We start from the raw sequence: 26,256 nt of genomic DNA, 5'->3' as shown, positions 1-26,256 counted from the left end.
TTTTTTCTTGAGTGTTTTTATTCCTCCATAGGCATGAATAAATCAATGTGATCAAGGTTTTTTTTTGGGTTTTTTTTCATGGAGTTACAAAAATGTCTGTGCATTTAATTTTTGAAGTAAAGAAATGTGTTTAAAACCCAATATCAGAAAGTGATATGAACACAATGAAATAAAATAAAATCTGATGTTTTCTCACATTTTAATATATTCTAATGCTAGTTATTACTCTTTTCATGGAGATAATATGCAAAAAAAAAACACTTTTTTTTCTAACAGAAAACAATTGATTTCCATTCAAACATGTTAGTGCAGATCAGGTTTATCTAGAACAGTACAGTTACAGTAATGGTCTGAATGTCAGTGTATTATTATGGGATGGTGAATAAGTGTCCACTGTGTTGGCTGATATGGAACTAAAACAACAAAACCATTGAATATACAAGAGAACAGCTGGAGAAGAACTGTCCACTGGAGTGACCACTGTGCATGAAAGGGTTAAACATGCAGATTTAACACTGAATTTAAATGGTAAATGGACTGCACTTATTTAGCACATTTTCTCCACCTTCATGGTGTCCAAAGCTCTTTCCAAATCCACCAGGTCCAACTGGGAGCAATTTAAGGTTCAGTGTTTTCCATGGACACTTTAACATATGGACAGTCAGAGCCAGGATTCGAACCACCAACCCTTTGGTTATTGAACAAGACGCTCTACCAACTCTACCAACCCATTAATTTACAAGTTTAAAATGTTACATTGTTAAATGTTTACTTTTTTTTATAACTTACAGTTTTATTTTCTAAAAACAATAGAAATACATCATTTTACATATAAATCTGGTTTTGTTCACATACTCTTCCTGTAAAAACTACAGCTATATTTGATTTAATTGTTAACACAAAAATCTTTTCAAATTAACAACTTTGCATCATATTGTCACTTACAGTTTTTTTATGTTGCAGTTTTACAACTTTTTAGTGTTAATTCTACAGTCATTTTTTTTTTTACAGTGCACCACATGTCTACCAGGAATCATCCACACACTTTAAAAAGCTCAAAATGTAATAAATGACAATCTTTTTTAGATTATTTTCGATCTTTACAAACACTGCCTTCAGATTGACCTCTCACACCTCCACCCTATTCTATTTTCTTATTGTTTAGGTGTTGTTTTTTTGTCATAATTCATTCTGTCTACCAGTTGTTGTCACATTTGATACGTCTATGTAATGTCTTATTTAAAAAAAAAAAAGTCAGCACAGGACTTTTTTTATTATTATTATTTCTATTATTTATTTTTACTTTCTTCTATTTCCATTAGCTTAGTTAATATTCTTGTGCATTACAGATTTGATGCTGCTTGTACTTGTTTGATTTTCTCCTGCTCAGAGACTGTGTTATAATGTTCTTATTTCTGCTGTTGCCCCTTCTCAGAGGGCCTTGGGGTTGGTTTGGGCATGGGGGAAAATTATATAAAAGGCAATGTATAATGAATGCACCGTAATTCTGTTCCTTTGTATGTACTGTTACACTGCTCAAAAAAAGATAAATAAAAAAAGCTCAAAATGAACAGATTTAGATACAGATCCATCACAGGAGCCTAGATGTTAAAGTAATTTTACATGTCATTACGGTTGTTTTGTCCATTAAATTAAAAAGTGGCTTAAAATAATAAACAAAACTTCATCACATTCAACTGTTCAGTCTAGATTCATGAAATATTTTACTGTTGATCATGTTCTGACCATAAAAAACAAAAAAACAAAAAAAAAACAAATAGACTTTTACATTATTTTGATTTTGTTGAGCCATTTTATTTGTTTTGTCATATTTGTGTTCATTTGTGTCTTTTCTATTTTCATCTTTTTTATCATATTACATCTATTACATTGTTTGAATATTTTTGTTTCATTATGTGTTTTGCTAATAATCCAAAACCATAAATTACTGTTTGGCTTCTTCAACTTTCAACCAGGAAAAGGAATCAGCCTTAAAACGTTACAGGAATAATATTATAGCTCTATCTGTTGTCATAATTATCTTTTTAAACTAACATGTGAATTTCAGCATGAATTCACCATAAGCTGCACGATCTGCATCTTGTGATGTGAACGATAATAATATGAACCGACAGGTATGATCACATGATCATATATATCGTTGTGTTGCACAGCTCTTCCACTGAATTGCTTTTAATGATCGTATATGGCTGAGCTTCTTCATCTCAACGCCCTTCCTCCTCTTCCTCCTCACCTCGTCATGTTTCTGTCAACTGACTCATGACAGAGGTGCTCCCCCTGTCTTGCACACACTCCTTATAATCACCCATGGGAAATCTCTCCACCTGCTGCCCCCCCCCCCTCCCCTCTCCCCACACACACCCTCTACAGTGTTGCCCTCTACCCTCTACCTCTGCATCCAACTGAAGGATGGAGACATAAATAAAAGATGAAGCTCCACTGGACAGAATAGCATCTGGGGGAGTGGGGGTGAGGTGGGGGGGGTCAGGTTTTCAGCGCTCTGAGCGTGTGCAGACGTTCTGCTGCATCACTACCAGCTCTCTCCAAGCACAGCCACTTACAACGTTGTCTGTGTCAGTGTGAATTTATATCCTGGATGTCCATATCCAGTCCTGCCTCAGCAGTTCTCCTGATATTATATAGCTATCATCTTCGCAGCCGCTCATACACACTAACAGCAGCAGCTCTGCCTTTACTGCCGCTTCACTAACGCCTTCTTTTTTTTCAACTTCTGCTATGAATACTAATGCTGCCACGGCTTGGCTACTACTATCATCAATATAACACCTCTGGCTATACTACTGCTTCATAATTTTACCTCTTTTCCTGCAGATTTGCTTTATTTTAAAACTAACAGTGAATATTTAAGTGCTTGGATTATCAAGTAAAATGCTTTCAGAATAAAAGTAGTTAAACTTTACCATATTTGAGTCACTAATAAAGTGCTAGTTGGTTGTAGTTTCACAGATACAGTCTTGGGTCAAATTGTGAAATTCAGAGAATTAATGAGAGAATGGGTTTTATTCAAAAGGAATGTTTGTCTCAGAGCTACAGATCTGCCTCAAGACAGTAGCCCCTTTTACACAGCACGTCTGTTAAGGGAATATTTCACCTTTATTCTGGAATGACGTCTGTTTAAACAAAATGGTGGATCATTTGGTCCCACCTCTGTTACAGCTCTGTGACGCCTCTGGAGGTGGTAACAGAGCTGTGATAAAGGTGGAATCATGACTCCGGAACGCTATGTAAAAGAAACACCTTTCGTTCCACAACCAAGGTGTCATTTTGATAACATATTGCATGTGCGACCCCCGTGTTGGGGGGATTTAAAAATAAGCGTGGGTTGTGTACAGTAAAAAACCATATCAACGTCACCAGAAAGACGTCAAACTGAGGAGACACTGAGATCCACGAGCTGTTGTCACTTCGGGCTAAGGATTCTATCCATGCTAACATTTGTGAACGGAGATGTTAGCAACACCGCTATGCTTAGGGTATTTCCGATGTGCAAGTATACGTCGCACTATACATTATGCTATATCACCGCCCCTTTGATTCTGGAACGCAGGTCCGCTGTGTAAAAGTCCAGCCTGTTTCACCTCTGCTACTCCTGTGTCTTGGCTGTGGAAAGGTGGAAAAAAGGTGGGATCACCATCTCACCTTTTTTCCAGGATCTCTGTGTAAAAGTGCGCATTGCAATACGTTCACTTTTCAGGTTCTTTCTAGTGGGACATTTATAATTCTATTGTATAAATGTACAAAAAACAACATATATGTAATAACACACCATCATATACAGGGTGGGGAAGCAAAATTTACAATGAACATTTAGTTGTTTTTTCTCAGCAGGCACTACATCAATTGTTTTGAAACCAAACATATATTGCTGTCATAATCATACCTAACACTATTATCCATACCTTTTCAGAAACTTTTGCCCATATGAGTAATCAGGAAAGCAAACGTCAAAGAGTGTGTGATTTGCTGAATGCACTCGTCACACCAAAGGAGATTTCAAAAATAGTTGGAGTGTCCATAAAGACTGTTTATAATGTAAAGAAGAGAATGACTATGAGCAAAACTATTACGAGAAAGTCTGGAAGATACTATTAAAGAAGAATGGGAGAAGTTGTCACCCCAATATTTGAGGAACACTTGCGCAAGTTTCAGGAAGCGTGTGAAGGCAGTTATTGAGAAAGGAGGACACATAGAATAAAAACATTTTCTATTACGTAAATTTTCTTGTGGCAAATAAATTCTCATGACTTTCAATAAACTAATTGGTCATACACTGTCTTTCAATCCCTGCCTCAAAATATTGTAAATTTTGCTTCTCCACCCTGTATATTGAAAACATGAGCTAACCAGCACTTTTGTCATTTGTTTTCTGATTCATCCTATTAAAGTATTTACAAGTTAGCACATTTAATGTCTGAAGCAGATATTTTCTGAGAAATTGTAGAGCAGTGTTATTTATGCTTCTAAAACACATATGGAACAGGCTCCGTTACTTGTGGCCTTTTTATATTTTTACACATAAGTAGAGCGTTTTCACTACCCCTCGTCGACCAGTTAGTCTCCAGTCATTGATTAACAATTCTACCAGTCAATAAACCATCACAGTCACAATATGTGTAATGGCAAAACCTTTTCTGAATGGCCAGTTGAGGATGTAGGTGCTCAAATTACACTCAAGTACAGAACTGTATTGAATGTTATAGACAAGAATGAAATAAAAGTGATTAAATAAGATCACACGTACTAAAATATTAACCCATAAAGACCCAGTGCTACTTTTATGGTAGTTCCAAAACATGTTTAATTTCATTGTACATATGTATAATGACAATAAAGGCATTCTATTCTATATTTTTCTCTATATGTAACTTCTTTAAGTGATTTATCACCATTTATTATCATATCATGTGTATTTTGTGTTTTTTTTTCAGTGAACATCAGGTATTTTCCTATATTTAATTTACTGATCATGTAGATGTTCATAAAAGCTCGGATTAAAGTTGATGATTATTATATCAAAAACAGAGAAAATGGAAGAAAAAGGGACTTTTGAGTAAAATATATCATTAACTGCACATAAACCAAGTGTCTCCATCCACTGTCATTGATCCAACTCCATGGGTTTTACTGGTGAATCAATGTTTTAGAAGATGACGGTGTTTCCACGGTAACTACAGAGCCTCTAAACATCCAAATGGGTCATATCTGATGACCATGAAAAGATGACAAACTGTATTTTACACCAGTTATTTACATATATTGATAGGATTAGTGGATCAACAGGTATTTAACAGTTTAGATCAGAGCTGTTTGGGTCTTTATGGGTTAATGTTGGAAGAGTACAGGGTGGGAATGTATGTCTTCAAGATCAAGATTCAAATTTATTTGTCATTTCAGCATATAAAATACACAAACAAAACATTGATTGTCAGCAGCATTTAGTAAATAGTATAAAATACTGATAAAAAAATAATAAAATACTGATAAAAAGAACCCCCCCCCCAAAAAAAAATAAAAGTTACCGATAAATAACAAGAAATTTTTATTTCTAAAGTGCATAGCAATAAATTAAAAGTGTATTCCAGAGCTCAAAATGGAGATCAACCCATGAAAAACACTCGCAACCTGCACTAACATTTGAGTGTAATTTTCCCGCCATAGTTTGTTTGCCATCTCAACATTTTGTGCAACGTAAACCTCAAGCTCCATAAAACGTTTCAAGACAGTATGTGACGTTTGCATTTTTTTACCTTTAAAACCACATGATGTGCAATGTTTTAAGACCAGTTTGGACATTTTCAAACCAGGTGCAACATTAGTATTTTTTACTTTTAACACCAGGTGAGATCTTTGCATGTTTTTCCTTATACAACCAGGTGCAACCATGTAAGACCAAATGCAACATTTTAAGACCAGATACAACTTTTTGAAACTGGCTGTAATTTTAAGATGGTTTTTGATGTTTTTACCTTTAAAACCATGTGATTTTTTTTAAAGGCCAGATGCAGTGTTTGTATTAATGTATTTCTGCTTTATCTACTGAATGTGATATTTTAAGATCAGGTAGAACATTATAAGACAAGTTGCAATGTTTTAAAACTGGATGCAACTTCTTAAGACTGGATTTGGCATTTTAAGACATGGTGCAACATTGTAAGACTGGGTGTAAGGTTTAAAACCATGTATGGAATCTTACGAATTTCAACATTTTAAGACCCGGTGTAACATTTTAAGAACAGGTGAAAGATTTTAAGACTATGATTTATTTAAGACCAGGTGATATGTTTATATGTACTCACCTATAAGATCTGGTGTGACCATTTAAGACTGAGTTCAAGGTTTACACATCTTTAACTTTTAAAGCCACATGTGATGTTTTAAGACTTATGTTACTATGTGATATTTGAATACTTTTGAAGGCGTAACATTAGAAGACCCGGTGCAGTGTTTTAAGATCCAGTGGGACATTTTCAGATTGGATATGCTTTAAGATTTAGTTCAGTGTTTTAAAACAGATGTGACATTTTAAGACCAGGCCTGATTTTTATGACCCTGTGAGATTTTTGCACCTCTTTACCATTAAAACTAGGTGCAACATTTTAAGACTTGGTGGGATCTTTTAAAACCAGGTGCAATGTCTGCATTGTTTTACCTTGAACACTATTTTCATCCTTTTGTCACGGCCAAACCTCTGTGAGAAATCCACTAAATCACCAGAGAAACCAGGCCTTTTATGATACAGAGTAAATCTTTACAATATCACGGTGATGATGGGTGATGCTGCTCCACTTGCTGTCCTGTCTTTTATTTTCTTCATATTGAATCCTTCGTCATCCACCAGTAATCACATGAAAAAAGACCTAAAGAGATAAAGCTTCCAGTGTGTTCGCCCAACACACAAGTATTAAAACAATAAATAAAACCCAATTCTGTTAGCTCCCATTTCACAGCAATTCTCAGGTTCCTGTTCCTCGTATAAGTTCTTTTCTGATCATTTGTTTTGTCCTGTCTTCTCTTTCTACAGGCGGAGATTGGCCCTGCTGCCTTGAATCTCACCGACACATCTGCAGGGGCCTCAACCACCAGCAGCAGCAGCAGCAGCAGTGGTAGCAGTGGTAGCAGCCCACCTGTTAATGCCGGCAAAGCCCCCGCCTCACCCACCAGCAGTGGCTCCTCTCCACCTGTCCAAGGCCCACCAGGTGGCCGCCGACCAGCCCCTCCAGCTGCCCCCGGACCCAGACCCCCGGCCAAGGGCACCCCTGGGCGTGGAAAGGGCCCCTGGAGGGTGGAGGACCTGGAGGGGGAGCTGGAGAGAAAGATAAAGATGCTGGAGAAGGAACGTCAGGCCATGAGGAAGGAGACGCAGGGACAACACGAGAAGATCAACCAGGGCATCGACACGGTCAACCACCGCGTCTCCGAGCTGGAGCACAGTGAGTCCAGAGGGGGTGTGGGGGGTGTGGGGTGGATGACAACGGGGGTAAACAACAGTATAGCTAAGCTGACGTAAATCAGAGCATGAGACAAGAAAGCTCAGATGAAACTTTAATAAGCAGTGAGAACTGGGTCAGCAGCAGCAGAGAGGGAGCTGCAGATTAAAATAAGACGAATAAAATGGAGATATTACACACATGAATCATATTACCTGAAATCATCAGCAACATTAGCATCACATAGATTTATATTAACACTTTCACGCATGGTTTTAATTGCAGCTTCAGTTAAAACTATAATATTTGCAATAATTACTCCAAAGTAGCTGCTCTATAGTACAAAACCAAAATAACTACATCAGGGGTGTCCAAACCTGGTCCTGGAAGGCTGGTATCCTGCATGTTTTAGATATTTCCCTCTTCCAGCCACATATGGTTCAATTAATGATCAGCCCATCATCCAGCTCTGCAGAAGAATGATTACAATGTAATGGCTTCCAGGTGTGATGGAGGATGGAAATATCTAAAACATGTGGGATACCAGCCCTCGAGGACCGGAGGTGGACACCCCTGAACTACATGGACTGTTTGATAAATTAGTATTTTTTCTACATTATCAGACAATTAGTATTACTATTTAGGTGTAACATTCACTACAGTTTAAATTTTTGGTGAAGTTTTCTTAAATAAATCATGTTATCTTTATGGAGAGCGGCTGTTGGACACTATGCTAAAATATCCAATCATCAGTAAAGTTGTGTTTAACCCATAAAGACCCAAACAGCAACTGGCGACCAAAACCATCTACTGATCTAAAATGTTTTACCACTTTAAAACCACTGATCTAAACTGTTTATTACCTGTTGATCCACTTATTCTGTCAACACATGTAAATAACTGGTGTAAAATACAGTTTGTCATCTTTTCATGGTCATCAGATATGACCCATTTGGACGTTCAGAGGCTCCGTAGTGAACGTGGAAACACCATCATCTTCTATAACATTGATTCGCCACTAAAACCCATGGAGTTGGATCAATGACAGTGGATGGACACACTGGGTTTATGTTCAGTTATTGATATATTTGACTGAAAAAGTCACTTTTTTCCAGTTTACTTTTTTTTCAACATAGTAATCCTCAAGTTTTATCTGAGCTTCCATGGACATCTAAATGATCAGAAAATTAAATACAGGAAAATGATTTTCAGTGAAAAAATGCAAAATACAGAGGATAATATTATAATAAATGGTGAAAAATCATTTAAGAAAGGTTCAATCTAGAGAAAAATTCATTTGGGAACTGACAATAATAGCACTGGGTCTTTATGGGTTAAGTAATCATTCAACTGTAATATATATATTTATATATATTTTACTCAAAATAATACAATTGGGCACAGTATTTGTTTGGGAGCAATTATCCCACAGTAATTTCTGCACGAAAGCATCATGTAGATACTTTATATAGATGACAGTATAGTTTAGAAACATTAGACAACAAAAGACACATAACTCAACATCTTAAAGATGGGGAAGGAGATGTTTTCCTGGAGCATTTTTTACGATATTGCTTAACCCTTTCATGCATGAATTATAAGGACCTTAGTTGAGATTTTTTTTTTCCTGAGTGTTTTTATTCCTCTTTAGGCATGAAAAAAAACAATGCCATTGAAATTTTTTTCAATCCACAAAAATGTCCACTCAGCTGGACACCATGCCTTTAATTTTTGAAGGTAAGAAACAATCATCAGAAAGTGATATACAGTGCAAAAATGATGACATAAAAACATTTTTAATGCAGCTAATCTGATGTTTTCTTATATTTTAACATATTCTAATACTAGTTATTACTCAATTCATGGAGATAATATGCACACAAAAAAACTTTTGATTAAGATAACTGTTAATTACAGTCTAATAACAGTTAGCAAATATTTACACTAAAACATGTTAGTGCAGATCAGGTTTATTAAGAACACCAAAGTCACAGTAATGGTCTGAATGTCAGTGTATGGGATGGTACACCAGCATCCACTGTGTTGGCTGATACGGAACTAAAACAACAAAACCCATGATTATACACAAGAACAGCTGTAGAATAGCTGTCCACTGTAGTGACCACTATGCATGAAAGGGTTAAAATCTCCTTCACACCCCGACTGCAACCAATTAATTAAATGCTCTAACACAAAAATTAAAAAAAATTTAGTCACCTGTGGAATGGACAGGACTGAAAAAACACCATCCAGTCATTTTAACCGACCCATCAAAATGATTGAATAGTGATATGTCTATCAAATTCAACTGCAATTTGTCCCTCCCCCCTCCCCCTTTGCGAGTACAATCAGTACAATGGAGATGTGGCTTCAGGGGGAAGTCTGAAGAAAGGGGTTTAGACTTTTAAATTGTGTATTTTCAAAATGTAGCTTGCGCAAACTGTTTTTCCAGAATTGCCTACCCTACCTTTAAGAGCTTAAACAAAGTGGGAAAAATTAAGATAAACAAAATTTACAACCATACAAGAATATCATGCACACAAGTTGGTCATCAACAAAAATGTGTCTGTAGAGGAAGTTAAAAATCAGTACATTAGCATCACTCAAATCTAACCCTCGTATTCTCCACTTAATCAAAGTCTGATTTATTCCAGTTTAAGAAAATAAAGTATTTCTCTTATCCACAGGGAAACTCTAGACGGTCAGTAGTTGTCTCGTAGCCAGGAGGGTGACAAAATCCAAGGCATCTTTTAGTTTTTAGAGAGGAAGTACGGTGAGATGAAGAGCTCTGGGTAGTATTTTTTCTCCCAGTCATGTCCAATCAGGTGAAAAACCTGTCCAGATATTATACAGGAAGTGTCACATTATGAAGACGTTTATTCTTTAAACTCAGGCAGTCGAGATACCAGGAGGTAAGTTTTCTCTAGCTGTGACATTCGGAGAGATTTGCAGGAGGATGTTTCATATAGAGAGCAGCGGTAGATTGAGAGTTCATGAGGTGTGAAAGGAAAGGAGGGGTGGAAGGGAATGAATAGCGTCTCTCTCTGCTGCTTTTTAGCTCTGTCATTCTTCTTCTGTCGTCTACCTCTACATCTCCTCTGCCTTAAGAGCAGTGCTGTGGCCTCCAGTTAGAAAGACTGATCATTAACACTGCTGCTTGAACTCATGCCACAGATTCTCAGACGGTGTTTGTGTTCATGGTGATAAGCCAAAGAAAGAGAAATTCCACTGCCCTTGTAGAAACTGGCCATTAACACATCCTCCCTTTCTTTTTTTTTTCTTCATCCTCTTTATTTTCTTCCCCTGCCTGTCTGTCTACTCTCTGTTTTGTTCTTGTTCTCTTTTCTCTTTCTCTTTATGTGTATCTCTAAAGCTCTGACAGAGCCTTCATTCCCAGATGGCTTTGTTCTCTCCTTCCCCATGCGAACCAACTACATGTATGGCCTGGTTAGGAAAGAGATAACTGAGATGTACGCCTTCACTGCCTGTGTATGGCTGAAGGCTAAAGAGGGGGGGATCGGGACCCCCTTCTCCTACTCAGTGCCGGGTCAGCCTAATGAGCTGGTGCTGCTACAGGGAGTCCACAACCCCGTGGAGCTGCTCATCAATGACAAGGTAAGACCTTTGGATGTTGACTGACTCAATCTAAAATTGGCCAACAGTAGCTGGGTTTCCATTACAGTTTTCCGCAAAATAACAGCAATATGTCTACAACTATGACAAACTTGTAGGTGTTTCCATTGAAGAGTGTTTTTTGCTTCTGATGCGTGATTCTAGTAAAGTCCCATCTTACGACATGTTGTAATTCTCATAAAATACTGTATAGTTCTCGCAAGACGCTCGTTTAAGGAAGATGGACGCGCTGAGTTTCATGCCAAACCTCCACGGTGTTTGCGCTATAGTGTCAGTTCATCTACTGTTATTGCAGTGACGATCTTACAGAAAAGAAGAAGGGAACGTATAATGGTCCCAAGGCAAAGTCCTTATTTATGGCAGAAGCCACGCAGAATGGATTTCTGGGAGAGAATTGTACATCAGGAATTCACCAATGAGTTGTGGATCCAGGATTTCCAAAGGACCCTGGGTAGGGCTGCACGATATTGGAAAAAAACTGACTTTGCAATTTTTTTTAACCCTGCGATATACAGGGTGTTCCAAAAAAAATTTGTACACACTTTAAATAATTATAAAGTAGGTGTTTATTCAAATTCATTTGATTTTCAAAATGTAATCGAATTTACAAACATCATTTTCTTGTTTTGTCACCTCCTGTTCTCAAACTGACGTCCATTCTGTTCCAGACACTGCTGACAACGCAAAGCAATGGAATCGCACAAATCCCCAAACAATTCCCTTGGTATTTGCGTGCATTCACGTTCAACGGCTGCTCTCAATTCAGCGACTGTTGCAGGTCTCATAGCGTAGACTTTGTCTTTTAGGTATCCCCATAAAAAAGTCTAGTTGTGTGAGGTCTGGTGAACTGGACAAACAGGTGGACTGAATGGAAGGGTTTGAATCCCCTCCACGTTCACCAGACCTCACACAATGAGACTTTCTTTTTTAATAAATACCTACTTTACAATTATTTAAAGTGTGTATACATTTTTTTGGTACACCCTGTATATTGCGATATGAAAAACTACTCAAGAGGATATAGGATATGTGGTGCTGACGTAAATGGTCAAACAAATTCGTTGTGTTTCCTCCCGTTGTGTCGACAGGTGCAAGACACTGTCGACGCAGAACACGTGTTTCCGTATCATCAGTTATCAAATAATTGATAACTGATGTTGCGTTTCTTTTTGGTGCCAAGTCTTTGTTTTCGATGATTTTCTCTTGTTCGTTGCTCATTTTTAGCTTACCAGCTGACAGGCAGTAAGCTATTGTCGACATGTGGCGTCCGTCGGCGTCGTTGTCGTCTGTTGTCTGTTACAAAAATTTCAATTGTCTTCTTCTCCGAAACTACAATTCCGATTGACTTCAAACTTGGTATACAGCTTCTTTATAATGATGTCAACGAAAGTTCGTGAAATTATTACCTCTGCCAAGGAGGTTATGTTTTTGCCAGGGTTTGTTTGTTTGTCCGTTAGTGTGCAACATAACTCAAAAAGTTATGGACGGATTTTGATGAAATTTTCAGGGTTTGTTGGAAATGGGATAAGGAAGAAATAATTAAATTTTGGTGGTGATCGGGGGTGGGGGGGCCCACGGGGGGGGCCACTGATCACCCTTGGCGGAGGTCTGCGCTCTCCGAGTGCTTCTAGTTTGGATCTGGATCTAATTCTGGATTTGGTGCGACTTTGAATAATTTTCCCATTATAAGAGATAGGAAGTGGATCGATGCAATAACTCAGTAAATATAAATGATATCCAGTGTAAATTTCTACAGTCCAGCCCTGATGGGGAGATGACCAAAACATAATGGCTACATGCTGATCAGGATCTTCTTCTGGATCCGGGAACTTACGGAAAATTTAACATGGGCTCTTATGGGGAAAACATTTCAATCGTGTTTTTCTCCCCAACTCCAGTTCTGATTGACTTCAAACTTGGTATACAGCTTCTTTATGATGATGTCAACACAAGGTATTGAAATTATTTCCATCCAGATCTGATTCTGGATTTGGTGCGACTTTGAAAAATGTTCCCATTATAACACATAGGAAGTGGATTGATCCAATAAATCAGTATCAGTGATATCAAGTTGGAATTTGAATTTTTTACAGATCTGATCGGAATATGACCAAAACATGGGCTATTTCTGTAATATAATAAATACACAGAACTGGGTGATAATAAATGGCATCTGGATACATTTCCCAAACCTTTTAATTTGGCAGGTAAGCTACAGGGCCATTGGTCCTATTTTCCAATATTGTTACCAGAGACTCACTCCATGTGCGGGGGCGTGGTCTGCTTCGGCAAACTGATTAAGAAGGATTGTGATTGGTGGATGGCTGCGCCCAGTATGTGTCAGGTATACAGGTTGAAATTAGATTAGAACAAGTTGAGCTCATTTGCCTCCTACGCTGCAGGACCTGCGATGTGACTAATGCGCACACGTAGACTGCGATGACGATGCTCAAACGATATATTGTGCAGCTCTAGACCTGGCAACGTTTAATGAACTGTGTGATGTTATTGAACTTCTCATGGCACCAGACTTTTCCTGCCCTCGGGAAGCAGTTCCTATACAAAAGCCAGTGTCTATTGCCTGAAACAAACTAGAGCCACCTGTTCAGAGTACAGGGGAATAGGCGAGACGTTTGAGCAAAACCTCTGTGAACAGATGGGGGAAAATGCACAAAAATGTGTTTCCATTACACTTTTAAGCTATACTTCTATATCAAAACATGTCAGAAACCACCTCATGAGAGCGTAAAACTTTTTTTGCGACCTTTGACAGTTTTTGTGACATTTTGGTGTTTCCATTACCAGTTTTCTACTGTGCAATTTACATTTTGCCAGTAACCCAGCTACTGTTTTTACCTTCAGACCTAGTGAGTCATTTGCATGTTTTTACTTATACAATCAGGTGCAATCATTCAAGGCTAAGTGCAACATCTTAAGACCAAATACAAGTTTCTAAGACTTTTTCCTTTTTTGACATTTTTACCTTTAAAATCACATGATTTTTTTTTTTTTTTTAAGACCAGATGCAACATTTCTTTATTGCTACTTTAACTACTGAATGTGATATTTTAAAACCAGGTGCAACATTATAACACAAGTTTACAATGTTTTAAGACCAAATGCAACATATTAAGAGTAGGTGGGACATTTTCAGACCAGGTGCAACATTTGTATATTTTTTACTTTTAAGACCAGAGGACATGTTTGCATGTTTTTATTTATACAACCAGGTGCAACCATTAAAGACTACCTGCACCATCTTAAGACCAGATACAACATTTTAAGTCTGGGTGCAACGTTATAAAATGGATTGAGATATTTTTACCTTAAAAACAATGTGATATCTTTTTTTTTAAGACCAGATGCAAATTTTTTTTATTTCTCCTTTAAGTACTGAATGTGATATTTTAAAACCAGGTACAACATTATAAGACAAGTTACAAGGTTTTAAAACCAAATGCAGCTTTTTTGACTGGATTTGACATTTTAAGACACAGTGAAGAAATTTTAAAAATGCATACATCATTTTAAGATCAGGTACAATGTTTTAAGACCAGGTGCTCTGGCTGCATGCTTTTACCTTTAAAACTAGGTGCAACATTTTAAGGCTGAGTCGGCCATTTGTACATTTTTAACTTTAAGACCAGGTGCAACATTTTAAAATCAGGTGTGGCATTTTTAGACCTGTTGCAACATTTTAAAATAGAGTGAAATGTTTTAAGACAAGGTGCAATGTTTACATGTCTTTATCTTTGAAAGCACTTGTGATATTTTAAGACTGGCTGGAACAGTATCAGAACAGGTACAACGTCTATGTTTCTACTTTTGCTAATGTTAGAAAACCAGGTAGGACATTATAAGACCTTGATTTATGCTTTAAGACCATGATTTATTAAGACTGGGTGCAATGTTTTCATGTTCTTACCTTGAAGAATGTTGAACATTTGTCTGTTTTTTCAGACAATTCTTGACTTTCAAAAGGCTGCTTATGAACATTGCTTATGTTAATGGCTTAAGAAAAAAACTCATGTATTGTGCATTTCAGTTGTAATAGCTTCTTCTTAACATTTCTGACCCTGTAGACTCATAATTCTGCAGGTCGACTCATAATTAATAAACCCTCATGGCCCCAAAAGAACATTAATCTTAACTTTAATATGCTGCTCCGCAGAACAGCAAAAGCCGGTTTGTATTTTCATTTTAATCCACTAATTAAAATGAGTGATGAAAAAATGCTAATTCTTGCAAAAGATTAACTTTTTCATGCTGTGTTACATGACTTGCGAAGAGAACAAAAAGTAAAAGACTCAGTGATGAACAACCGGTTAATATTTTAACGAGTATAAAACGGATTACAGTTGATTAGATTTGTGGTTTTTCTTCTCTAGACGTGCAGTTGCCTTAGGGCTGTGGGTGTTGATTCACTGTGTCTCATCCCCATGAGTCAGTGGCAAAAAACATCTATTTCCTTTGCTACAGAAAAGTATAAATTAAACAGATGGTGCCCTTGGATAAAACTTTTTTTTTAAAAGAGAATAATGAAAAAAATATCAAAAGAAAGAAACTAAATTGCAAAGAGTAGATTTACTGCAGCTTAATGCAGTGCTGAAATGAAATGTTTGCTTTTTATTTTCTTCATATATACCAGACTGTCCCTTGATAGTTTTTGTTGTGGAAGATGTGATGGTAAGAAACATTTTATTGGACTTAAATCATTGATATTCCCACTTGTTCAGACCAAACGTCTCTGGGGTGGAGAAGTGAAGTCAATCAGAGCTTCAAAATGTGCAGAAAAGTATTCAACCCCTAAAGACCTCCATGTTAAAACAGATACAATTACAGCACAAATAAACACTACATGTCCCCCTATGTTTAGAACTGTAGCAGGGATACGGTTTAATATAACATACCTGTTTTGATTATATTAAGCCTAAATTTTCTGAATAATGAGGCCACTGTGATTGACAGGTGACTCTGTTGGTGTGGGCTTTGATTGACAGCTAGTGTTAGCTGAGCATGGCTGCCAAGTTGGACATTCTGAGCTCTTGTTTATTGAATAAAACTATTTTTTTTCCTCAGTGACAGGCAGTTCTGCTGTTGTTGTGTTTAAGGACTTACACTAACAAGGCTGTTAAAGGATTCTATCATGAATTTTACAAGTAGTTATTTACAATATCTGGTGTCACTTATTTGTATTAGCTGATGTTAACATTCATTTGGACTGAATTATGTCACCTGTTAGCTAACATGCTAATTAGCCCAGATAGACTGGTGTGCATTTTATAACCTTGATATTACTATTAGGCAAGGTTATTATCGTTAACGAAAACTAATGAAATGATGAAAACTAGAATTGTAAAAACATTTTCGTTAACTGAAAAAATTAAAACTATAATTAAAAGAAAAAAACGATAACTAACTGAAACTGTATTGTGTGTTTACAAAACTAACTAAAACGGATAAAAATTATTATTATTATTATTATTATGGATAAAATTCCCTTCGTTTTCATCTTTGTCAACGTCGGATTGATATAAAATCGATTTATTTCCCTCAAGCAATTTTTTCTGCTGTCACCATATGATATTTAAGGGTCCGTCACTTGAGTTCACTTGTGGTTTCCAGTCGTCTTCTGGTTCCCACTCTACCCGGAAACATGGAGACTAAAGTTGGGAGAAAGCAGCAGAGACCTGTCTGGGATTTATTTGAATACGATGGAGAAGAAGAGAAAAGATATAAAGAAACTAAAACTAAACTAAAACTAAGCATTTAGAAAATAAAAACTAATAAAAACTATCAAACCTGCTCTAAAAACGAATTAAAACTAACTGAATTAGAGAAAAAAAAAAAAAGTCAAAACTAAATAAAACTAAACTATAATGAAAAATCCAAAACTATTAGAACCTTGCTATTAGGTTTGTAATGCGTTATTAAGTAGCTGGAATTACTTGATTGTGTTTAATATGTTGCACACTCGGACACAAACAGAGTTCCAGGCGTGCATGAGTTTTTAAAAAAAGGTTTGAATTTCTTCCGTGCAGCACATCACACATACACTTCAGACGTTTTTTCTACTAACAACACATGCTTCTCTTCCTGTCCCACCTGAGGACCCCCTCGGGACCACCGCCTCCACGATGCGTGTATCAAACTGTATTAGCGTGCCCAAAAATATGCCTAAAATACGACAGCTGCTACTGTAAATAACTAAAACAATTAGACAAAATAATAAAACAATGAAACAAAATAATAATGGGGGGTGACCAGTGTTTGTTATTGACATTAATTACTCAGGGCCCCACAAATATAACATTGTGTTTCTTGTAATAATATAATTGATGTAGTTGGTGTTTTCAGTAAGTTGTCAACCCTATAAATAACTAACACATGAAAATATGAAGACGTACATCAATAATACTGAAAGAATGTGTGAAAAATGCAAACATCTGTTCTGATTCTCCATGAAAAAATCCCTAATTTTATATTTCAGCAACATAATGTATAACCAAAGGCTGTTCCTCACAATGGCACCAGTTAGGGTCCATATGTGAATATGAACGTTTTACGTATTAGAAGACAACCACTGAGGCGTATATCCAGCAGCTTCCATTCTTCTACTCTGAGCTGTACTGACAGCGGTCCTACCCCTCTGAATTCATTTCTACCTCCACAGCTTCCAGTTGGAATACATTTAATAAACCCCTTATAATGTTATTTTACAGCACCTGCAGTTTTTTTCCTAGCTTTAGTTGTCAAACCACTGACCCACATAGAATTATGTAGTCATAGTGACATTGAATCAGTGATGACACTAGCACCTTATCAACAGAAGCATCAACATGCCTCACCCTGTGAAACTGGAACCTAAATTTGCTGCCACACTGTGGTAATATTTTAGCAGCAGCAGGTTCAAAGGCGAGTAACTGTTCCACATTATTCCTAAATATGACACTGTTGTTGAATAATCTTGCATAGAGTGCTGTACGTTACACGTCTCAGTTCTGGAAACACTGGTATGACTGCCTCTTGAGAGTATAGAGGTTTTTTATTGAGTTTGTGTTTATCTGTTTGCTTTTTAGTGTGGACCATGAGTCTGCAATATTGCAAGCTATCTATCTATCTATCTATCTATCTATCTATCTATCTATCTATCTATCTATCTATCTATCTATCTATCTATCTATCTATCTATCTATCTATCTATCTATCTATCTATCTATAAGTTGTCTGAGACTCAGTTTCAGTTCAGTTTCATGTGAGTTTTATGGTATTTTTTCTTGACTCTTTCTTCTTTATCATAAAACAAGCTCAGCTTTATCCACATTTATTGAAAGCTTGTAATGTACGAACCACTTCTTTACACTTTTAAAACCTCTTCATTCCCAACGGAGCACCAGTGGTCCAGTTGCCATTTTATGTTAAATACATTTAAGTTTCTACAATATAGGCATGATATACCATGTAGGGTCGCCTGAAATTTCTAGTAATTTATAAAAATAAAAATAAAAACTTACTAATAAGAAATCTATGGTGAGTTGACAGAGACAATCACCATCCATAAAAGACATGACAAACTGTGAAACTGAAACTGAAGCACTGTGGTACTGTTTATCTTTCAAATGTTCATTGTGGTCGGTTTCAGATGCTGCAGCTCTTTCATAATTCAGAGTTTGAGTTATTGTTTTTTCAGTATTAATTTGCACCCTCGTAAATATAAACTGGACTGACCAAGGAAAATAAAATTCTCACTTTGTACAGTAATCTACACCTGGCTTTTCTGCCTCCATCCATAATAATATACATTATATAGATTAAATGTCGTCTAAAATTAATGTTTATTTGCAACATAGTATAGCAAATGATTACATGATCAAAAACAAATACATTTTAGAAAAAAAAAAAGTCTGTTTTGAATGTCTGGGGTTGCCACAAATTTGTGAAGTTAAAAAGGGGGAATGAGCCAAAAAAGGTTGGGAACCACTGCCTTAGGTTCTTTGCATTTGAGTCATTAAGTTTATTTTAGAATTACTGAATGACAAAACATAATTACTGAAATAATCCCCTGAACAGTGGAGCTAATGGGACTAGTGTGTGAGTTTAGGTTGTATTTTATCCACATACTAAAAAGGGAAATGTTCTGAAACTAGAGGTTTTTACCTTTTAAATGAAGTGTCATTGATTAATTCTGGACTTCCGTTACAAGATTCAGATCTTGTTTTGGTAAATAGGTGAAAAGTTACACAAATAACGTCGGAAGGAACAGGTAAATTAATATAGTTTCAGTCAATCTCACTGGTGTCATGACCACATATTGTTCCAACATCATAATGGTCCTGATGAATATTGAGCATAATTATCTGACTTCCTATGGGCATGTGCAGCTGTGTAAACCTCTGTTTTCTGTTTCTACAGGTGGCCCAGCTGCCACTGAACCTGCCACAGGATGAGTGGCAGCACATCTGTGTGAGCTGGACTCTGAGGGATGGAGTGTGGAAGGCCTACCAGGGTGGAAAAATGAAGGGGAGAGGAGAGGGACTGGCTGCCTGGCATCCCATCAAACCTGGTGGAGTCCTTATACTGGGCCAGGAACAGGTCAGACATGGACAGGTGGATGGTCACTTAGCAGCATTAGCTAGTGTAAGCACTAATTTCATTACTATGTACTATGATGTGGCCTGTGAGTTAGTGCTAATTGTAGCTAAAATACCTCGGTAGAGTAACTGTGGTTGGTCAGTGTTTTCAGTACATTAGCATAAGTTTGGCTGGTTTCAGTCCTCTACCAGTCACTACTCTCTGAAAACACCAAAATGACAATGGTTAAAACGCCAAATTCCAAGCTTCAATACAACAGTCGACAATGGCTTAGTCCACTTGTCGTCCAATGACCAGCGATAACATTATGACCAATGACAGGTGAAGATTGTTGATTATTTACTTACAGCGGTTGGATATATCAGACAGGAAGTGAACATTTAGATGTCGAAGTTGATGTGTTGGAAGCAAGAACATAAGTATAAGCATCAGGATCTGACCAGGTTTTCAGTTCCTGAACCTAACTTTGTAGTGGCTCGCAAGTCCACGCATGAAAAAAATAGTTTCGGAACCTGAAAAGTTTGTTCTCAGCTGGAACCCACCAAACGTAGTTCTTCCTCCTGAGCCATGACATCATCAGTGGGTGTGTCATAAACTCTTGAGACCCAGCAATGCATTTTTGTCCTCTGTTGGGGACGAGAGTTCCACAGCTTTACTTAAACAAATAAAAAATGCTATCCATCGCAAAGAACATTCCATAAAAAGACATAAAAACATGTATCTTCATTATCCTGTTTCCAAAATCAAGACAATTATTTATTATAAAAAAAAAAAAATAGGGAGGATATTCTACATTGTGAAGACAAGTGGGAAGTAGAGGAAGAAAATGGAGAAACATGGAGTAATATCCTCCCACGTTAGTTCTGTCTAAACTGGTGCGAACAGGGTGCGCTGGTTTGCCAGAAAACACCAAGGTTCTGAGACCATAGAATGGAGCCAGAACCAGAACCATGTCTGTCTGAAAGCCCTTCGAGTGACTTAGTCCAGGGCCAGATAGTAATGGCCAAGTCATTATGTCAGAGTAAGTCTAAACTGCAGATGTTGTTGCAGATCTTCCCAGTCTACTGTGGTTAATACCTTATCAAAAGTGGTTTAATGAAGGACAGGCCAATTTCAGTCCAATTAAGCATATGTGGAATGTACTGGAGGAACAAATTCAATCCACAGAAGCCCCATGTTGCAACTTAAAGGACTTGAAACACCATCTGCTGCTAGCCACAGAAAATATCAGAACTGTTTTGGCAGCAAAAGTGGAACCTACTGTCAGAAATAATTACAACGGTGACAAGATGTCGTCATGTGTACTTCCTGTAATACCTTTAAACAGCTTCGGGTTCACATCAAATGGCATGAACAGAGTTTTCACATATTTAGGATACACTCCTATAAATCATTCCATATTTGTCAATATACTTCAAGCTCAAAATATACATCGTTTCCCAACCAGTCACACTGGAACATTTCCTCTCAGCCTTAAACCAATCATGCTGAAGTATTATCTCCCAAAACCAAATATGAACATATAACAGCTGACCTTTTCATAGCCTGGGGTTCATTTTATTGCAGCCAATGTCTTTTTCTCCTTTCACCTACACAGAGTAAAGCAGATGGTAATAATCTTATATATCCACAGTTTAATTGGGTTGAAGTCCTTGAAACTGGGTTACCTTTCCTTAGACCACTTTCGGAGGACGTTAAGCACTGCAGACTCAACAGGACCTACAGTTTTATCCACTGTTAACCCATGAAGACCCAAACATCCATCACCAAGCAAAAGCATCTGCTGATCTAAACTATTTATTACCTGTTGGTCCATTAATCCTGTCAATACATGTAAATAATTGGTGTAAAATACAGTTTATCGTCTTTTCATGCCATCAGATATGACCCATTTGGACATTCAGAGGCTCCACAGTGAACATGGAAACATCAGAATCGTCTACAACATTGATTCATTAGTAAAACTCATCAAGTTAATAAATGAGAGTGGATGGAGACATTTGTTTTATGTTCAGTTAATGATATATTTGAATGAAAAAGTCACTTTTTCTGCAGTTTTCTCTGTTTTTGATATAATAACCCTCAACTCTAATCTAAGCTTTTATGAACGTCTACATGATCAGTGAGTTAAATATTGGAAAATGCCTGATTTATACTGATAAAATACAAAATACAGAGGATAATATAATAAATAAATGGTGATAAATCACTTAAGAAAGGTTAGATGTAGACAAAATGTCGTTTGGGATCTGACATAAAAGTAGTGCTTGGTCTTTATGAGTTAAAGTCAGATCCTTTCACTTTCATTTTGCCGCTTCCAACAGATGAACTTTTTGGACTAATTCAAACTGGTTGCCTAATGCTACATTCATCCTGCAGGTCTGAATGCTAAATTCAGATTTTTTGCTCAAATATGATTTTTATTTTTTTGCCTGGTTGTTCACATTATAGTGTAAATGCGATGCCATCAGACTCATGTGTGACTCAAGTGATGCCGCATGGTTTTTAATGAAGTAAATATGGATCTCACCAGGTCCCTCCTCCACCGCAGAAGCGACATAAAAGTCAGATGATCGTTTAGATTGTTCAGTCACATTGCAAAACATCAGATATGTATCCGATTTAGGACCAAATATGAAAGTGACCTGGGTTTGTTATGAAAGAAATTGGATTTGTTCAGATTGTCATAAAACAGTCAGATATGTCTCCCATATGGGAAAAAAAACAGATTTGTGAAACTTTTATAGGCTGTGTGAACATAACACATCCCACCAAGGTTCAAATAGTTTTGGATTTTTTGTTATAGTTTAGTTTTATTTAGTTTTGACTTTTTTTTCTCTAATTCAGTTAGTTTTAATTCGTTTTTAGAGCAGGTTTGCTAGTTTTTACTAGTTTTCTTTTTTTTTTTCTGAATACATAGTTTTAGTTTAGTTTTAGTATTAATTTTAGTTTTGTCGTATCTTTTATCTTCTTCGCCGTCATATTCAAATAAATCCCAGACAGGACTCTGCTGGTTTCTCCCAACTTTAGTCTCCATGTTTCCAGGTAGAGCGGGGACGAGAAACCGACTATAAACGACAAGTGACGGACTGTGAAGTGCCGCTAGCTTAAGTTGCTAGAGCGAAATAAATCAATTTTGTATCAGTCCGAAATTGACAAAGATGAAAACAAAGGGAATTTTATCCATAATTTTTATACATTTTAGTTAGTTTTGTAAGCACACAATACAGTTTCAATTAGTTATCGTTTTTTCTTTTAATTATAGTTTTTATTTATTTCAGTTAACAAAAAGGTTTTTTCAATTCTAGTTTTCGTCATTTCGTTAGTTTTCGTTAACGATAATAACCTTGCACCCCACCCACTAAAAGGTGCCATTGTTATAAGATAATCAGTATTATTACTTTTTTTGTCATATGTCTTAAGCTGCGTATAACTTTCATCACCAATTTTTCATCAGATCTGTAAAACCCGAATCATAGCCTAAGTATCACGAATCTGTAAGTCTTTCCGTGATTATGCACCTGAATTTCTTCCCTCACAGTGAACAATTTCAAAGTGTACTCCACCATAAACAGTCCATTTGTTTTCCGCAATGCACATCGCAACAAATTTCCAAAAATGCCCGAGTGACTTACCAGCTCTGTTTGTAAACAAATGGATTGTTTATGGTGGAGTACACTTTGAAATTGTTCACCGTGAGGGAAGACATTCAGTTGAGTAATCACAGAAAGACTTACGGATTCGGGATACTTAGGTTATGACTCGGGTTTACAGATCTGATAAAAAATTGGTGACGCAAGTCATACGCAGTTTTAATGTTACAGCTGATTGGTAGATAGTCTAAGCCAGTGGTTCCCAACCTTTTTTGGCTCGTGACCCCATTTTAACGTCAAAAATTTCTTTCAACCCCAGACATTCAAAACTGAGACATTTTTTTGCTAAAATTAATTTGTTTTTGATCATGTAGATCATGTTTGATCATTTGATCATCATTCATTTGTTATACTATGTTGCAAATAAACATTAGTTTTAGACAACATTTTGGCTATATAATGTATATAATGCACCTTTTTAAAAATTTTATAAGGAAAAGTATGTGGTGTTTTAATTATAATGACATATATATTGAATCATTACAACATATCTTTTATTAGTAATTTTTTTTTTTTTTTTACATTCAATTACTAGAAATTTCAGGCGACTCCATTTGAATTCCAGGTGACCCCATGTGGGGTCCCGACCCCAAGGTTGAAAAACACTGGTCTAAGCTCTCAATGTACAGTGTTTTAATGTACGTTTCCTACAAAGGTTCCTGACTTTTTGAGTATGAACCCTTCGTCCTTCTCTCCCTCCTCTACCTCAGGACACACTGGGTGGGCGTTTCGATGCCTCGCAGGCGCTGGTTGGTGAGCTGTCCCAGTTCAATCTGTGGGACCGTGTGCTGAAGCCTGCAGAGGTGGCTGCCCTGGCCGACTGCAGCTCCTCAGCGCTGGGCAACATCGCACCCTGGACCGACCATGACGTGGACGTCTACGGCGGAGCCACCAAGGAGTCTTTGGACCCCTGCCACGCTGCCCAGAGATCTAACCCCTCCAGCCCCAAACAGTGAAGGGTGCCTGGGTGAAGTGGGTACACAAAAATGTTCATGTTCTTCTAAAGGTCAATTTGGTAGCAGACTTAAGAAAAGCATAAAGGTGTAACACACTGGGTTTTATATTGGTTTATTTGGGGATTGGAAGCTTGCTGGTGGAAACAGAGCTAAATTTGATGGAGCTATTAAATAGTTAATTCCGAGCGGTGTATTTGTTTTGTTATCTGTGTTGATGTTATTGCTCATGTGTTTATAACTGCAGTGAGATACAGTAAGTTTAGTCACAGAATCACCTTAGTGAAAGCAGCATGAGTTGACCGAAGTTGACTAGGAGTCTAATGGATGGATGTTCCATAACAGGTTGATGACGGCTGAAGTTAGACGAGTAGAGATAATAGAAATAACCTACTCAGTTACTTGGTGGTGAGAGCTTTGGTGCATTTAAGTACAGTTATTTAATAAATAACCTTTAAAGATGCCATATCAAATGCTTTCTTAATTTTGCAACAAAGCAACACAGAGTTTTGTCTCTTCTCATATTGTGTCCAGATAGTTGTGTTTATTGCTGAATCATTGCTTCTTTATGGTTTCATTGGTTTTCACACTCAACTAGAAACTGGAGTTTTGTTCATAAGTAACTCTATATGACCCTGTTGAGTGACATTTGTGTACTTTACATTTTGTAATTTGCACATCATGATTTGGTACAATATTGGTCTTCTAAATGTATATTGTGATATATGTATCTGCTAATGTTGCTCTGTGCTAGTCTGCCACCCCCCACATCACTCACAGCCTTGTGATGCCAAGTCTCAGTGCATTCATGTACAACTTACAACTTTATAATAAACTCTGTTTCAGCACCAGTTGATCAGACATTGAGATTGTGACAAACCTGACTCAGTTCGGTAAAAATGTGTTGTACCCTTGAATGTAAACCAGCTGAAATGTAAATGTAACTGCATGAGAAATGTGTTTTCAGCAAAGTCACATTTCCTGTCACAGAAACAACTGAAATGTGAACTTGTACCGGTGTCCTGAAACTGCACCTACATTGAATGCCTCTTGTTTAACTTAAGCCACATCAATTTTGACAAAGAATAATTGATGACCATTTTGGATGACATCTAATTCAGCATTGAAGATGAGTGCAAAGGACTTTATTTTTTACCTGAGGGTAGTGTTGTAGTGGAGACCTTCTCCACCAGAAGACCAGAAAGGATACTAAGCTCAGACCAGATGGAAAACAAGGTCATTATGGTAACTAGGTTTGTTCCAATACTATCAAAAGTAGATGATTGATATGTACTCACTTTTCTTTTCATAACAATGACATAATGACCAACTTCTGGAAGGTTATCTAGCACACAGGGGGAAGGCTGGGTTGAAACAGCTCTGAAATTAGCTAAAGGTGGCACAATTTTATGTCCATTAGCCTTTTGTGGCATAGTCAGTGTTAATCTTGGGCAAGAATCTAACTTTAATAACAATAATTTGTCCTCACATTTCTGATGCTGTCTCAGATCTTGCAGATATTCTAGATTAGCAACTATGTTCACCGTGTAAACATGCTAAACATGCAGTTCAGGTGGATAAAATGTATAGCTTCCAATATTTTCCACTTATGTTTTTTTTTTTTTTTTTTTTTTTTTTAACATCAAATTACAGTAAAGAAACTAAGAAATAAATCAGCACAGTTCAGTGACATCCCTATAGACCTCTTCTTTCAAGATGAAGATCAGACTAGTTATAAATATATTTGACTCGAAAACAGTAGCAAGACCTTCATAATGACCAAGACTGATCTGCGCTACAACACTACCTGAAGGTGAACATGAAGTCTTCCATCCTCATTGCAAACCAAACTATAAAACAGAAATAAAAATCTACGTAAGACCATCATCATCACAGCTTGACGCCGTCTTTCCGTGTTTATTTTCCTATGACATTGACCTAATTTGCACATCAGAA

The 26,256-nt window shown here is 37.0% G+C and overlaps 1 protein-coding gene across 2 annotated transcripts in view; it reads left to right on the top strand.

The window, feature by feature from the left end:
• Nucleotides 1-26,174, top strand: part of nptxrb (neuronal pentraxin receptor b) — a 27,662-nt gene extending 1,488 nt beyond the window's left edge. The window contains exons 3-6 of one of the 2 annotated variants that reach the window (XM_030161919.1): nt 7,064-7,472; nt 10,843-11,084; nt 19,515-19,694; nt 24,058-26,174. In XM_030161919.1, coding sequence (XP_030017779.1) covers nt 7,064-7,472; nt 10,843-11,084; nt 19,515-19,694; nt 24,058-24,303 — 1,077 coding nt within the window. In that variant the 3' untranslated portion in view covers nt 24,304-26,174. Of the gene's footprint in view, nt 1-7,063; nt 7,473-10,842; nt 11,085-19,514; nt 19,740-24,057 lie in introns of both variants that reach the window. The other variant, XM_030161830.1, reaches the window with a different exon arrangement.
• Nucleotides 26,175-26,256: the final 82 nt, after the last annotated feature.

The sequence above is a fragment of the Sphaeramia orbicularis genome, chromosome 1, assembly GCF_902148855.1.
Source record: "Sphaeramia orbicularis chromosome 1, fSphaOr1.1, whole genome shotgun sequence".
Classification (NCBI taxonomy): domain Eukaryota; kingdom Metazoa; phylum Chordata; class Actinopteri; order Kurtiformes; family Apogonidae; genus Sphaeramia; species Sphaeramia orbicularis.
Note: the sequence above shows the minus strand (reverse complement) of the source record. Positions and strands in the feature narration are given on the sequence as shown.